Raw genomic sequence first — 16382 nt, forward strand, 5'->3', positions numbered from 1 at the left:
AATGCTGCGCACGGGTAGACTGGATATGTTCCCTACGCTATCAGTGTCCTCTCCTCCTGAGCCAATAATCAAAGATCCTAATTCTACTTGTTTAAGCATTGTCGAATCTTTACCGCCATTAGAAATAAGTACCATGTCCGTCTGTGCTCCAGTTAAAAAGGGGCCGGGTTAGACCTAAAAAAGTGAAACGTGGCCGCCCTAAAACTCTTTCAACCACTAAGGAGGAGCAGATAAAAAATTCAAAGAAAAAGTACTCCTCAAACAATCCTCAAGTCAACAGGGACGCAGTGAAAAGATATACTGAACAGCATCCTCAAGTCAACAGGGATGCTGTTCATCGTTACACTGAGCAGCACCCTCAAGTCAACCGAGATGCTGTTCAACGTTACACTGAGCAGCACCCTCAGGTCCACCGAGATGCTGTCCAGCGTTACACTGAGCAGCATCCTGAAGTTCACAGGGGTGCTGTTCAGCGTTATACAGAAAAACATCCTGACACAAATTTACAAAAAGTACAAATATTTCGAATAAAAAATCCTAAATTGACAGAATTAAGGCACATTTCCAACATACTAGCACGACGTGTAGTTGAACATGGCCCAATGGCGTATTGGAAAATAGATAATTTAGTCTGTATTAATTCTTACAAACTATAAAAAATAAGTTTATGGGACGAAAACATTTCAAAGTGTCCTCATTGTCATGCAAGGCTGTTCGATGAAGAGAAGGATAGGAAGAAATGGTGTTGCGGTGAGGGATCTTATAAAGTCCATAATTTACCTCCTCTGGACGCCAGTTTCTATTCTAACCGTCTGTTCATCGAACGAGCCCGTGCCTACAATGACTTGTTTGCCTTCTGCGCTCTCGAGGTGACTGGGGGGTACCGTCATCCTTCAGGCCTCGCCTTCTTTAAGATCGAAGGTAAGATGTACCACCAGGTTCACAGTCTGGACGCTCCAGGTCAAAAGTTTAGGACCAAGGGAGGTGATGTCCAGTTTGTGAACCGGTGCCGCCTGTACATAGATGATGGCGAGGAGCGCAAAAACATTGCCATGGGTAGATAGATCATTTGAACTCAGAAGTCATTGATGAAATTAATACATATCTTCTTTCCTGTAATCCTTTCATCAATGATTTCCGTAGATTGAGTGATGAGCCTTCAGTCAACGCTCATTTGGAATTTGAAGTGACCAGCAGATCTACCCATGGCCCTGTTCTTGGAGATAGGCAAACAGGCATTGAAGTGCACGCTGTATTGAGCAATGAAGACACCATAACTGATCCAAGAAAATTGACCATCTGGAAGAAGAGTGATAGGCGTCTGTCTTCCGTTGACCTCTTTAGCCCCTTAATGGAGCCTTTCCAATATCCGTTGCTCTATCCTCAAGGTAATTTAGGGTGGCATATTGGGCGCTTAGACAACCACGGGGGGAAACTTTCACAATACAATTACTCTAGATGTCTCCTCCTCTCCGATCCCCGTTTCTCGCATTTCGGCAGGCTGTCTCAAGCATGGCAGGTCGAGATGTTCGCGAGGTACGAGGAGGAGCGTCTAAGATTTATTCGTTTCTCCCAAACGCGTTCTGCTGCTCAAAATTCCTTGAGGATAGGACCACTGGACGAGCTCCTTGAAGCTCAACGGGGTAGGCAAGCTGGTGGGCAGGTTTTAGGCGACATCACCCGCGATGAAACAGTCTTGGGTGAGGGTGGGGTGCAGGCTGGAAAAGTTTACCTCCCAAGTTCGTTTACCGGTGGACCCAGATACATGAAGGTACATTACGAGAACGCAATGGGCCTTGTGTCTCGTCTGGGTTCACCTACGTTTTTCCTGACGTTCACCTTCAGTGCTACTTGGGAGGAAAACAAGAAGGCCTGCCCTCACAACAGCGGGCGCAGTGACCCCTCAACAGCCTGCAGAATCTTCCAGATTAAACTTGGCGAACTCCTCCGAGATCTGCGCAGCGGAGCAATGTTTAGCCGTCCGGTTTACATCGTCTATGTCATTGAAATGCAAATGAGGGGTCTTCCTCATGCCCACATTGTGTTTAAAATTGACGGCGATGGACCGGTACAGGCACGTGACATTGACTCCGTAATACGCGCAGACATCCCTTCGGAGGAGGAAGCCGCTGGAAAGACTCAGGAAGTTGGTGCTGAAACACATGATTCATGGTCCATGTGGTACTGACCACCGCACCGACTTCCTGTGCTGGGACTCTGCAAAGGGGCACTGCAACAAGTTCTACCCCAAGCCTGCCTGCCAAACCACCCACGTGGACGAGAGGGGGTTCGTCCAATACAAACGAGACTACACAAACGAAGGCTTTATCACATCACGGAGGAGACAGATCAAAGTGCATGATGGCTGGGTCGTTCCGTACAATTCCGCATTACTGCTCAAATACGAGGCGCACATAAACTTGGAGCTTGCTTCTACTCGTCGCGTAATCAAGTACCTCTTTAAGTACCTCATGAAAGGCGGTTCTCTCCAGAACGTAACCGTCACTCCCCTGGGGAAACAAGAGGATGAGGTCGAGCATTACGTGACGAAGAGAATGGTGGGTGCCAGCGACGCATGCTGGCGTCTTCTCGACTTTCCTGTGTCAAAGCTCGAGCCCACCGTTGAGTGTCTTCCCGTGCATTTAGAGGGAAAACAAAGTGTTGTCTTTCGGCCGAGACAGCTCTCTGATGCAGTCACTCAAGCAAGCTCCAAGCTTATGGTCTACTTCAATCGCCCGCACCATGAAACTTTTGACAATGTCACGTACCAGACATTTTACGAGAAGTTCATGGTGCACACTAAGCGCCCACGTACTGCGGAATTGTACGAACACCCCGATGGCCATCACTTTGTAACGACTCGCCAGCGTGGTGAGAAGGTATGTAGGTTGATGTGGGTCTCTCCCAACCGAGGAGAACAATACTACCTTCGTATTCTACTTATGTCTACACCTTGCCGTGGTTACGTTGATCTTCTGGCTCGTGGCGGTCCTGGTTGCCGGACGTTTCAGGACGTTTCAGGACGTAGCCCGCAATCTCGGCGGCCTGGTGGAAGACGAAGAAGAATACAATCACGCGCTGCGCGAGGCATCTACGTTTATGACTGGACCTAGGCTCCGTTCCTTCTTCGTGATCCTCTGCAACATGGGAGCTCCCGCTGCTCTTCTGTGGGAGTCTTTCAAGAACCACCTTAGCGAGGATCACTTAGAAAGGAACCCTCTCGACCCTGAACTGGCGGTGAAACTTACCTTGATAGACATCGATCGGAGCCTCCGCCAGCAGGGATCGTGCTTGAAAGATCATGGACTCCCCTACGTCGAGGATGACACGACTGAGTTAGGTAGAGAGCTACTCAACTACGGCGAGAACCTCCAGCGAACCATCGTTGAGGACTGGGTGCCCAAACTCTCCCCAGACCAGCGCCGTCCGTGTGTTTGAGTACGTTCGCTCTCTGCTCCTCAACCCCCGTGACCGACGCACTTCTAGAATCATATTTCTGGACGGTCCCGGGGGTTATGGGAAGACCTCTCTGATTCGTGTCATCCTTGCGTATGTCCGTGGTTGTCGACAGGTTGCACTCGCCGTGGCTAGCTCAGGGATTGCTGCAAGGAACATGGCTGGAGGAACAACAGCACATAGCATGTTCCGACTCCCTCTAGACCTAGGTCACGGCACAGGTGTGTGGAACATCACCAACGGGTCCCAGCGAGCAGAACTCATCAGAGCAGCACAGCTCATTGTGTTTGATGAGGCCCCGATGGCACACCGCTACATCTTCGAGATGATCGACAGATCCCTCCGGGATCTCATGAATAGTAGTGTGCCATTCGGGAATAAGATCTTCATCTGCTCCGGGGACTTCCGTCAGATTGCGCCCGTCGTTGAGAAGGCTCGCACACCAGCTGATGTCGCGTGCGTGTCACTTCGGGCGTCACATCTGTGGCGACTGTTCACACTATTTTCCCTGACGACACCCCAGAGAACTAGTGGTTCCATTGACTACTCCAACTTCCTCCTTGGAGTAGGCAATGGAACAATAAATCCTTTACTTTTTGGAGAAGGCCGCGAGAGAGAGTCTCTCATTCCCCTCACTGGGGTGAGATGCCTCACTTCTCTCGCGGACTTAATAACGGATGTGTTTCCTCCTGGTGTTCTGCGAGATCCTGATCTTTGTGCGAGACGGGCAATACTCTCAACTCTGAATGTGAACGTCAAGGAGATCAACGGTCGCATCCTAGACCTCATGGACGGGCGCATTCATGAGTTGAGAAGCGCGGACACCGTGGACAGAGAAGACGACGACGGGCTGGATGTGGACGTAAATCTCCTCAACCAGGCCACTGGCAAAGGAGTGCCAGATCACGTCCTGCGTCTCAAGGTCGGCTCCGTATGCTTAATCATGAGAAACTTAAATATCGGTGATGGACTCGTGAACGGCACCAAAGTCATTGTGACGGCGATCAGCAGCCGACTGATCACCGTCAGACTTATCGGCAACACGCAACCTATCGGAATTCCCCGGATTACGTTCAGGTTCGCGTTTGCCGAAGGATCGCCGCTCCGGGTTTGTCGCCGTCAGTTCCCCCTCATGTTGGCGTACTGCATGACTGGTCACAAGAGCCAAGGCCAGACAATTGAGTACGTCGGAGTCGACCTGAGAACGGACTGCTTCACTCATGGCCAGCTCTACGTCCTGTTGAGCAGAGTGAGACGTCCAGACGACATCGTCGTTCTTGTACCAGACGACAGAATAGTAGAAGGAGTCGCCTATGCAAAGAATATTGTATATGACGAGCTCCTTCTAAACACTGATTAAGTCTTCGGCAGTAGGCTAGGGGATCTGCCACTTAAAAAAAACTCCCCGTCGTGATTTGACCTAGCAGTAGGCAAAGGGAACTGCTTTACCAAAACTCCCTGATGATTTCATTAGCAGTAGGCAAAGGGGACTGCTTCACCAAAACTCCCTGATGATTTCATTAGCAGTAGGCAAAGGGAACTGCTTTACCAAAACTCCCTGATGATTTCATTAGCAGTAGGCAAAGGGAACTGCTTTACCAAAACTCCCTGATGATTTCATTAGCAGTAGGCAAAGGGAACTGCTTTACCAAAACTCCCTGATGACTTTATTAGCAGTAGGCAAGGGGATCTGCCAGAATAAAACTCCCCGTTTTGTGTAAATATGTAAATAGATATGGTCTCTAAGTTTGCCGGCCTCCCCGTGGCGAGACTGGATACGCCAACCTCAATATCTGAGCGTTGGTAAACCGACGGGCAAACAACTGATTTTCTGTTCTTTTCAAAATTCCAAACACATTTTTATTCTATATTTTTAAACCACTATTCATATTCAACACACACAAAATCAACCATCTCTTTTGCTTAAAACGAATAATGACAAATTAATTAAACAGCAATATTCTTTTCATCCTAAAAAATAAACCCAATTCTTTTACCTCAAAGTCAATTCACCATTCATTAACATTGTCTAAGTCATCGTGTTTTCATGCCATCAACCATCTGACATATTTAATCAATACTTTAACAATTTAACAACCTGTTCTACCATTGCATTCAACCATAAGTTATGCCATAAACATAACTAACTATTGCACTTAAAACCAAAGCTGATTTAATAAGCTACTTGTTGTTATAAATGTGTACATATACATGGTCTCTGCGTTTTGTGCATCCCTGTGGCGAGACTGAATACGCTAACCTCAATGCCTGAGCGTAGGTTAACCGACAAACAGCCAACTTACTTTTACTCATTTCAGCCGAACCGTTGGTCGTAGCTCAAATCTGATTGACCCATCAAATTAGCAAATTGCGTTATCTACAGAAAAGGTCAAGTGACTTTTTGCCCTATCTCCATTGGTGTGGCCGAAAAACGTGATTATGTGCAATTTTTTTGTAACTTTTACGTGAAACTTTTGTTTTCGGGCTCGATAGCGGCGAAACCATTGGTCGGAGGTCAAAATAAATCAAAGGTTAGATTTAGTAAATAGTGTGATCTACAAAAAAGTTCAAATGACATTTTACTCTATCTCCATTGGTTTGTCCGCAAAATGCTATTAAGTGAAAATATTTGGAAATTTTCGCCTACAAATTTACATTCCGGGCTTGATAACGGCTAAACGGTTGGTCGTAGCTCAAAACATCCATTTAATAAGTTTTAGAAAACGACGTGTTCTACAAAAAAAAGTCTAATAACTTTTTGCTGTATGTCCTTTAATAAGCCTGAAAAACGCGATAAATAACAAAATATTTGTCGTGAATTGGAAATTTTTGGAGTTTTTAAATATATATTATATGTGGCTAATATTTGTATAATTCAATCAGGATTCAGGCTTTGCTAGGTTAACGAGTGAATACAACCCCACATAATAAGTTGGCTGAGCGTTAGCTATGCGTCAATAGTAGATAGGGACAGAACAAATTTTTATTTTGTTTACAGACACGACACCCTCTAAAATAGGCACAAGTGTGTCATTAACCCCCGGTAACTTTAACCCCCCTCCGAGGATTTCCTAGTATGACCAGATAACCTCATGAGTAAATTAATCCCCTGATGTGTTAACCACCCTGGTAACATTAACCCCCCCTAGGGAATTTATTGGCATGACTTCATGTCAGAATTCTAACAATCACCAAATCTCTTAACCCCCTTGAGAAGTTCCTGGTATAACCTGATAACCCCCTGATGTCTTAACCCCCAGTAACATTAACCCCCCCCAGGGAATTTCCTAGTAGATGAACTCCTGAATACCGCTTATCCCCGAATTTTCCCAACACCCAAACAACCCCCCTACCCCGGAATCTTCTGATAAGACCAGATAATCTTCTCATGAGTAAATTAAACCCCCTGATGTCTTAGCCCCCTTTAACATTATTCTCCCCCCCCCCGGGAATTTCCTGGCACGACAATATAAACCTCTGAGCAGATTAAAACCCCCTAAACAACTTAAAAATAATGACTCACGGTTGGGTTTTTGTTATATTTACACTAAACAATTCACAATAGCCCACCAGTGCAGTCCTTTCTCCACAGCTCCGTACTGGCTAAACCAGACGTCGTAGCTAAAATCGGACACCAGAATCGAAAGATAAAATTAAATTTCCGACAAGAAAGGTCCAGTCACTTTTTCTCGTATCTCTAACGGTTAAGCCGTAAAACGCTCTCAAAGTCAAAAGTTTGGGTAAATCCGGAAAATTAAACTATGGTTATACATACGTCCTCTGACTTTGGTTAAAACCAAATTCTTCTTGTCTCCAAATTTCACGAACACATAACTTAACTCTTCTACCACATCAATTGATTAATATTATACACCACACATCTTTTGGCTGAGCGTTAGCGAAGCATTACGACCCGTAAGATTCTCGAGAACGGATACATAAAATTTGGAAACTTCACGTCTGAATTTAACCAAACACCGAACTACGCTTATCCCCGAATTTAGCCAACACCCAAATGGGGGCCTGGGGGCGTAGCCCCCAGCGAGCCGAAGGCGAGTAAATTGTATATTACTAACAAAATGAATATAAATTTAAAATCCCAGTATCATGAGATGTCCAAACTAGTAAACAGTACAATAAAAAAATGTTAACTAACTCCTATTCATCGCTAATAGAAAATAATTATGGAAACACTAGATATTACTGGAAAATTGTGAAAAATATAATGAAAAAAGATACAGTGAAATTTACTAATATACAGTGTAATGGTAAAGATGTATAGGTGGCAGGCAATGAGGTTTTTGTTGCTAATTGTTTTAATGATTTTTTTGTTAATGTTACATCAAAGCTAAATCAAGATGCATTTGGCTATGATTTATTTTAAACGACTTTCACAATAGTTCGGCTGTATTTGAAAATTTTTTGGTAACATAAAACTTAGTTCTTGAGGTTGAAATGAAATATGCCTTTATTCGAGAGGCGGAGTTAGGGCTATTTAGCTCTCTCTACCACTCAACCACACATAATATACAGATATATATATATATATATATATATATATATATATATATATATATATGTGTGTATAAGTAGATATGAATATGGGGTACAGACGGTAAATCAATGAAAAATACTGTTTAAAGGACAATAAACGAATCTGTAACTCACGAATGAAAAATTACCGAATCTATAGCTGTTTGCTTCTACTTACTTGAGCTGTCAAATCAATCTATTTGAAATGTCTCGAATAAACGAAAAATCTTCTACTCTACAAAATTGACGGTAACACAGTCTTTATCTTTAATAGTCTTCTTTCCAGTAACATAAAACTTAGTTCTTGAGGTTGAAATGAAATATGCCTTTATTCGAGAGGCGGAGTTAGGGCTATTTAGCTCTCTCTACCACTCAACCACACATAATATACAGATATATATATATATATATATATATATATATATATATATATATATATATATATATATATGTGTGTATAAGTAGATATGAATATGGGGTACAGACGGTAAATCAATGAAAAATACTGTTTAAAGGACAATAAACGAATCTGTAACTCACGAATGAAAAATTACCGAATCTATAGCTGTTTGCTTCTACTTACTTGAGCTGTCAAATCAATCTATTTGAAATGTCTCGAATAAACGAAAAATCTTCTACTCTACAAAATTGACGGTAACACAGTCTTTATCTTTAATAGTCTTCTTTCCAGTAACAACCAAGTGTAATTTATCATGTTTATTCAATTCTTTAATCTTTTTTTCATCCAAAACATTCAAAAGTCTGTTCGGTAAGTGTACTTTATAATCTTCCAACTCGGCAATTATTGTAAACCCGAATTTATCTTTCATTTTCTCCAGATTCAAAATTTTGTATTTCTTATTTTCTTTTAATTCATTCAACTTCTTATATTCTTTAAATCTTAGCTCACCAACTTCATTTAATTCCTTTAGTAGCTCCATTTGCATAGGAAAAAATTTGAGTGTGTCAAGTTTCACTATTTAGTAAAATATCTTTTTATTAAGGAAAAGTTATAAACTTTTAAGCTTAAAGTTGGCAATAATTTTAGATAATTCAGTAGATTTTCAAGATTTTTCAAAAAAACTCTAATACTAGTGTGTAGGGACCTTAAAAAACCTTGATTATCTACTGAATTATCTAAAATTATTGCCAACTTTAAGCTTAAAAGTTTATAACTTTTCCTTAATAAAAAGATATTTTACTAAATAGTGAAACTTGACTCACTCAAATTTTCCCTATTTAAATGGAGAGGAAAAAGGTGTCATGTCCATACTGCAAAAAAGACATTTTTGAACACCATTATGATAGACATTATAATTCTAAAATTCATCTAAAAAACAAAGGCATTTATGAGAAAGAATTGAATTATTTGAGGACTTGGGCTAAAGAAAATCAAATTGTCGATCATGAAAAGATGTACAATATAGAAAAATTGCGTGAATTAAAGAAAAACTTTAAGGAAGATAAAAAAGATCTCAATCTATTTAATGATGAAAAAATTCAATCAATCGCTGAAAAATTGTCCATTGAAACAAACGATAAAACTAAGTCTGAAATGATCGAAGAAATTGACAAAACTCTTAACGAAAAACCTGAAAATATCATAGACGTTGAAGTTTTATCCTCAATACACGGTCTTTTCAAGCAATACATTTTAACAAATTTGAACGATAATTCCATGTCAATTTACAAATATCTATCAATTATGAGGCCAGAAATTAAAAGTTTAATCGAAAAATTTCAAGAAAATGTTTTAAAAATATGAAAGGATATCTCTCTTTGGAATGTGAATACGAAAGAACTTTAGTGAACGGTGAAACACAAACGTGTCCAATGTACTTTACTATAAAAGCAGATGAAATCTTTGACGTAAACGACTTTATTACTAAGCAATTTAATAAATTAACACATCGAGAACAGACAAATCATCCAAATAGAGGTTCTGGATGGACATTCAAAAGTTGTAAACAATTAGTTTTGAGCCTTAATAAACACGAATTTATGATAACGCGCAGGCACAGGATCATATATCGATTTACCACAAGAGATCAAAGGTAAAGAAAGCTTGTGTAAATATCAAAAATAAAGATGATTTCTGTTTTGTTTATTCTATCCGATGTGCTATTGGAAAACCCGAAAAGAATGCTGATAGAGCAAAGCAATACGAGAAATTTGTAAATGACGAGATATTTTTCGGGCTTTGAGTATCCAATGTCTTTAAAAGATATACAATTATTTGAAAAACGAAGTTACAATTCCAAGTATAAGTATCCGAAAATGTCAATAAATATCTACAGTTATGATGAGAAATTTAACATTGTTCCGTTGCAAATTTCAGAAATGTATGACGCCGAGTTAGAAGTTGATTTATTGTATGTAAAAACAAGAAGATAAATCTCATTATGTTTTGATAACCGATCTAAATAGATTAGTGAGTTCACAGTTATCTAAACATAAAGAAAGGAAATTTCTTTGTAGAAGATGTTTAAGCCATTTCTACAAATCTGGAGATTTAACAGATCATTTAGAAATTTGCAAGCAACATGAAGTTTGTAAAACCAATTATGCCATTTCCAGGTCAAAACAACATCATTTACTAATTATCAAAAGAAGTTTAGCCATCCTTACGTCATTTATATGGATTTTGAGAGCATATTAGAAAAAATTCCGACATGCAAGAACAATCCACAAAGATCGACTACAACCAAGATTCAGAAGCACATTCCTTATGGTTTTTACTCTATATTTAGTGTCGAATGTGACCAATCGTATGTACAAGCCGATATGTTATCGAGCAAAAAAATGAAGAAGATTTGCCAAATGTTCCTGCAAAATTGTTTGAAGAACTCAATAAATTATCGAAATACATAGCTACAAAATATAATTCTAAGAACAAAAAACCTATGAAATTGACTGAAGAAGAAGAAATTTCATACCAAAATGCAAAACGTTTGTCATATTTGCGAATGGTCTGCTTATGATGTTGAGTCAATTCAGTATGGTTTTACTCCTGATAGTTGGAAAGATAAGAGTTATAATAAAGTAAGAGATCATTGTCATTTGACTGGAAAGTTTCGAGGCGCAGCTCATTCATGTTGTAATCTGAATTTGAAATTTCCACAAAATATTCCAGTTTTCTGTCATAATATGTCAAATTACGATACTCATTTGTACATAAAAGAATTGGCAAAAACAGTACGGTAATGTTGATTTGATTGCAAACACCGATGAACGATATATAAATTATTCTGTAAATTCTGGATACGGGTATGAGTTTGATGGTGACAAAACCTAGAAAGTTCAAAAAATTCTCTTTCGTGGACACATTTAGATTCATGGCCTCGTCTATTGAAAAATTAGCGAAAAAATTTAAAGAAAGAAGACTTCAAACATACAAATCATTTTATACAGCATGGATTGAATGAAATTATAGAAAGACAGCCAAATGACGACGACGAGATTTTTAAAATATTGTCTGGAAAAGGAATATTTCCCTATGAATTTATCGATAATATTGAAAAACTTGATTACACAGAAGAATTGAGAATTCAAGATTTCTATTCACTTTTGACAGACGAGAGCATATCTGAGAAAGATTATCAACACTACTTAAATGTATGGAACAAATTAAAAGAGAAAAATCTAGGGAATTACTCTGATTTGTACAACATTCAAGATGTTTTATTGCTTGCTGATATATTCGAAAATTTCAGAAATATTTGCTTAAATTGCTATAAACTTGATCCGGCACATTATCTAACAGCTCCCAGTCTCGCATGGGATGCTATGTTAAAATTAACTAAAATCGAGCTTCAACTTATACACGATTACGATATGTATTTAATGATTGAAAAAGGTATTCGTGGAGGTATTTCTCAATGTATTAAGCGATATGTGAAAGCAAATAACAAATATTTGAAAGATTTCGATAAGACAAAGCCCGAAAACTATTTGTTATACGTTGATGCTAATAACCGTTGATGTTATACGTGGCCTAATGCAAAAAACTGCCGTTTAGTGATATCAAGTGGATGGATCCTAAAACGTATACAAAAGAAGAGTGGCAAGAAACAATTTTAGAAACTCACTGGCGACGAAGATTATGGCTATATTCTCGAAGTCGATCTTGAATATCCAACAAATTTACACGAACATACAAGGATTTACCTCTTGCTCCAGAACATTTTAAAAACAAACTTTGCACAACTCTACTGGATAAAACTGAATACGTTGTTCATTCGAGAAATTTGAAATTCTATCTGGAACAAGGAATGGTGTTAAAAACATGTGAATAGAGTTATCGCATTCGATCAGAAGCCTTTTATGAAAGAATACATTGATTTTAACACAAACATGAGAACCAAAGCTACAAGCGACTTTGAAAAGGACTTTTATAAGCTGATGAAACAACTCAGTTTTTGGAAAATCTATGGAAAATGTGAGAAACAGATGTGATATTAAGCTTGGAAATGAAGAATTTTCAATGAAACAAGCTAAGAAAACAAATTTTAAATGCTTTAACATCTTTGACGACAACTGTATAGCGAGTCACATGTACAAACAAAAGGTTAAATTTAACAAACCGATTTACATAGGATTTTCAGTTTCTCGACCTCTCAAAATTGCTAATGTACGAGTTTTATTACAACAAATTAAAGAAGTTTGATCCAGATTTGAATCTGTGTTACATGGATACAGACAGTTATTTCCTAGAATTGAAACGAGATCCTTTTAAAATTATTAAAGAAAATATAGATGACTTTGATACAAGTGATTATCCAAAAGATCACGAATGTTTCACTACTAAAAATAAGAAGGTAATAGGGAAATTCAAAGATGAGTTAAATAGCGAAGTTTTAGAAGAATTTTGTGGTTAAGGTCTAAGATGTACTCTTACAAATATCTAGATAAAAAACCCAGTTAGGTGTAAAGGGATTAAGAGAAGCGTTGTAAATAAAACAATAAATATCGAAAACTTGAAGAAATGTTTGTTCGAAGATAAAGAAGAATTTAGGGAGATGACAGTAATCAAAAGCTACAAACATGAGTTGTACACCGTCACTATAAACAAGTTAGCACTGAACGCTAAAGATGATAAGAGAATTGTCCTAGAAAATAAGATCGATACAGTACCGTATGGATATAAAACAGATATTTTAGAAGAGTTAAACAAACTTGGAAACTTTGATATGTAAATGGAAGATGATTTAATTCACTGTCACAAGTGTAAAAAGAAAACGAAAAATATAGATTCTAAGATTGTTCAAACTCAAAACGGATTGTATAGAATTGCAGCAAAATGTTCAAAATGTAAGACAAATAAGAGTAAATTTATAAAGAATCCTTATGAAAAACAAGTAAAGAAAGAATTGAAGAATAAAGAAGAAATAGAGATTGAAGCTAGAGAAATTCATGCACCAGTACAAAAAAAGTTTAAAAAGAGAAAAATTATAACTTTAGGAATTGACGATTTATGGGCAGCAGATTTAGTAATAATGTCTAACTATTCGGATCAAAATGATGGATTCAAGTATATGTTAAATGTTATTGATACTTTCTCAAAATATGCTTGGTCAAGAGCTATCAAAAAGAAAAAACGGTAAAGATGTTTCAAAAGCCTTCGAAGATATAGTAAAAGATGCCATAAGGATCAATCACAAACCTCCAAACCTACTTCATACAGATAAGGGTTTAGAGTTCAAAAATAAAGAATTTAACGAAGTTTTGAGGAAATACAACATTAAGATTTATCATACTGAAAACGAAGAGAAATCAAGTATCGTAGAGAGATATAACAGAACTCAAAATGAGAGAATGAAAGTTCTTTTTGAGGTTAATAAAAACTTTAAATGGATCGATATTCTTAAAAAAATAGTCACAAATTATAATGATACGGTTCACAGCACAATCAAAATGAAGCCCAAAGATGTAGATAAGGATGCAGAAAAGGAGTTATTAGAGACCGTTTTCAAGTATGTTCCACCTGAAATTCACACGAAAACTAAATTTAAAGTCAATGATCATGTAAGAATTGTTAGTAAAAAACAAACATTTTCGAACAAATATAGGAACAATTGGTCAAGAGAAATTTTTGTGATTTATCAAATTAATAACACAGATCCTGTAACTTATAGTATAAAAGATTTAAATAATGAAGAAATAACCGGAAAGTTTTATGAATATGAATTGAGAAAGTCAAAGATTTTTTCTATATAAATGGAGGCCCAAAAGAAATGTTCAATGTGCAAGGAAATAAAAGGTTTTAAAGAATTTTATAAAAATAGAACTAAAAAAGACGGATTTGGACATTATTGTAAAGATTGTCATAATAAATATCATAAAGAATTGTACGATAACATGGAAAAATTAACTTTGGAAGAGAAAAGAGTGTCACATTTGTAAAGAAATTAAAAATATTTCCGAATTTAATAATCGACATTATAGTAAAGATAGAAAGGACGCTTTTTGTAAGGAATGTGCTAGAAGAATTTTTCCGAGAAAGTCGAAAGAAAGAGACTCATTGTGAATGTGGAAGAATTCTTCAATGGTTACCTAGTTATGCTAAACATTTACAAACCAAATATCATAATTCGAGAGTTTAACATTTTCATCGTGTAATAATTTTTTCTATATAAATGGAGTCTCAAAAGAAATGTACAAAGTGTCAAGAAGAGAATAGAAAAGACTGTTATTGTAAGGAATTATACGTTAAAATGAACAAATTAACTTTAGAAGAGAAAAAGTGTTACTTTTGTAAAGAAATTAAAAATATTTCTGAATTTAATAACTGGCAGTATAGTAAAGATAGAAAAGATGCTTTTTGCAAAGATTGTGCTAAAAAAATTTTCAGCGAAAGTTATAAAAACGAAATGCCTTGTGAATATGAAAAAAAAAATTCTACGATGGTTACCTAGTTATGCTAAACATTTACAAACAAAATATAATAAATCGAGAGTTTAACATTTTCATCGTGTAATTTAGATATTCTATAAATCAGTCGAGATTTCTGCCATATTTGTAGTAAAATGATTTCCGTTGTATAAAATATTCAAAGATTCTTTCATTTGGTTGTAGAGATTTATACTATTTGGATCTCCTTGTCTTAATAAAATTTCCATTTCTGGGTAATCAATTTCAAGTTCTTTCAATCTTTTCGGTATTTCTCTCTTTTGAGCTCTGATAACGTAATAAGGATATTCCCACATGTGATTCTTCTTAATTAATACAAAAACATGGTGTTTTTTCTTAGCAAAATCTTTACAAACAAGGTCTGGTTTCATTAAGTCAATTTTTACACTTTGTTTTGCGATTATTTCCGTTTTTATTTCATCTTTAATTTGCAAGTGTTTAACTTCGTCCTCTAAATATTTAATCTTGTTTTCAAGTTTGTACTCACCAAATTTACGAATACTTGGCAAAACTTCTTTTGTAACCCACTTTTTAAACAATTTCGATTCTGGCTTATTAGATCTCAAAATTAAAGAATATAAACCAGATTCATTAACGAAAATAGTATGTTTTTGAATATTTTCTCGGGGTCTATGGGATAGACTCCTGTAATTTATACATTCAAAAGTTGTTTTATCGTCATTATCGACATTATTTATGATAGCTTGTCTCGTATTTTCATATTCTAATACTTCTGCAACATCTTTAGCCTTAAACCAGATCTCATTATTTTCGTCAACAATCGTTACAATGTCTTTATTATTGAATGTAAGTTGATTATTGAGTAGGTCTACAACTGACTCCATTTAGATAAAAAGAAATTTAACTAGTTACTTGCAATCTTAAATAAATTGTTGTTTTACTCTCATTTTTCAATAGATTTCCTTCAGAGTCTTGAATAGTCAGAACGATTTTTTGAATTCTTGTAATATTTTTTCTAATAGGAATATAATCGATTTCATTTGGTTTTTCACTGATTTTTGATCCATAAGCAACATTTGGGAAAAAAGTGTACAAAATTTCAGATTCTTTGTGTAAATGTTCGGTATGATTTTCAAAACTAGGTTCAACGAGATTACAATGTACTTCAAATTACATCAAACGGTCTAAATTTTGGCGTTTTATTTCCTAAATATACCTGATTTGGCTCAATAGTTTCTTGAACAAACCCTAATAAATCTACAATAATTGCTGAAAACATTATTCTTACTGGTGATTTTATTTGAATTTTATTAGAGATAATTTTTTTGCATTTCAAACTTGTTTTCGTCAAAGTTTAAAGATTTATCTGATTGTTTGAATGTTTTCAGATAATTTTTAAGGGAATTTTTTATTTGATCGAAAGTATAATATCCTTTGTTTAAAACCATAATATTTTGTTACGTTCTTCTCACTAAATCCTATACAATAAGGAGAACTTTCACTAATATTTATTACAAAATTAT

The 16382-nt window shown here is 36.8% G+C and overlaps 2 protein-coding genes across 2 annotated transcripts; both read left to right on the plus strand.

The window, feature by feature from the left end:
• The first annotated feature begins 327 nt into the window (after nt 1-327).
• On the plus strand, nt 328-3113 carry LOC124370811. The gene is made up of 4 exons (XM_046829107.1): nt 328-512; nt 710-994; nt 1144-1984; nt 2106-3113. The coding sequence occupies exons 1-4, from the start codon at nt 328-330 to the stop codon at nt 3111-3113; spliced, it is 2319 nt and encodes a 772-aa protein (XP_046685063.1).
• Nucleotides 3114-3613: 500 nt separating this feature from the next.
• Nucleotides 3614-4816, plus strand: LOC124370812 (ATP-dependent DNA helicase PIF1-like). Its single transcript, XM_046829109.1, has one exon. The coding sequence runs from the start codon at nt 3614-3616 to the stop codon at nt 4814-4816; it is 1203 nt and encodes a 400-aa protein (XP_046685065.1).
• The last annotated feature ends 11566 nt before the right edge of the window (nt 4817-16382 follow it).

This window comes from Homalodisca vitripennis, unplaced genomic scaffold (genome assembly GCF_021130785.1).
Source record: "Homalodisca vitripennis isolate AUS2020 unplaced genomic scaffold, UT_GWSS_2.1 ScUCBcl_516;HRSCAF=2688, whole genome shotgun sequence".
NCBI lineage: Eukaryota > Metazoa > Arthropoda > Insecta > Hemiptera > Cicadellidae > Homalodisca > Homalodisca vitripennis.

Excerpts from the sequence above, each read along its gene's own strand:
- LOC124370811 (XM_046829107.1), top strand. The coding sequence starts at position 328 with ATGCTGTTCATCGTTACACTGAGCAGCACCCTCAAGTCAACCGAGATG. Across the intron at positions 513-709 it reads CTGACACAAATTTACAAAAA|GCTGTTCGATGAAGAGAAGG; the intron begins GTACAAATATTT and ends TTGTCATGCAAG. Across the intron at positions 1,985-2,105 it reads GAGCAATGTTTAGCCGTCCG|ACATCCCTTCGGAGGAGGAA; the intron begins GTTTACATCGTC and ends TAATACGCGCAG.
- LOC124370812 (XM_046829109.1), top strand. The coding sequence starts at position 3,614 with ATGGCTGGAGGAACAACAGCACATAGCATGTTCCGACTCCCTCTAGAC.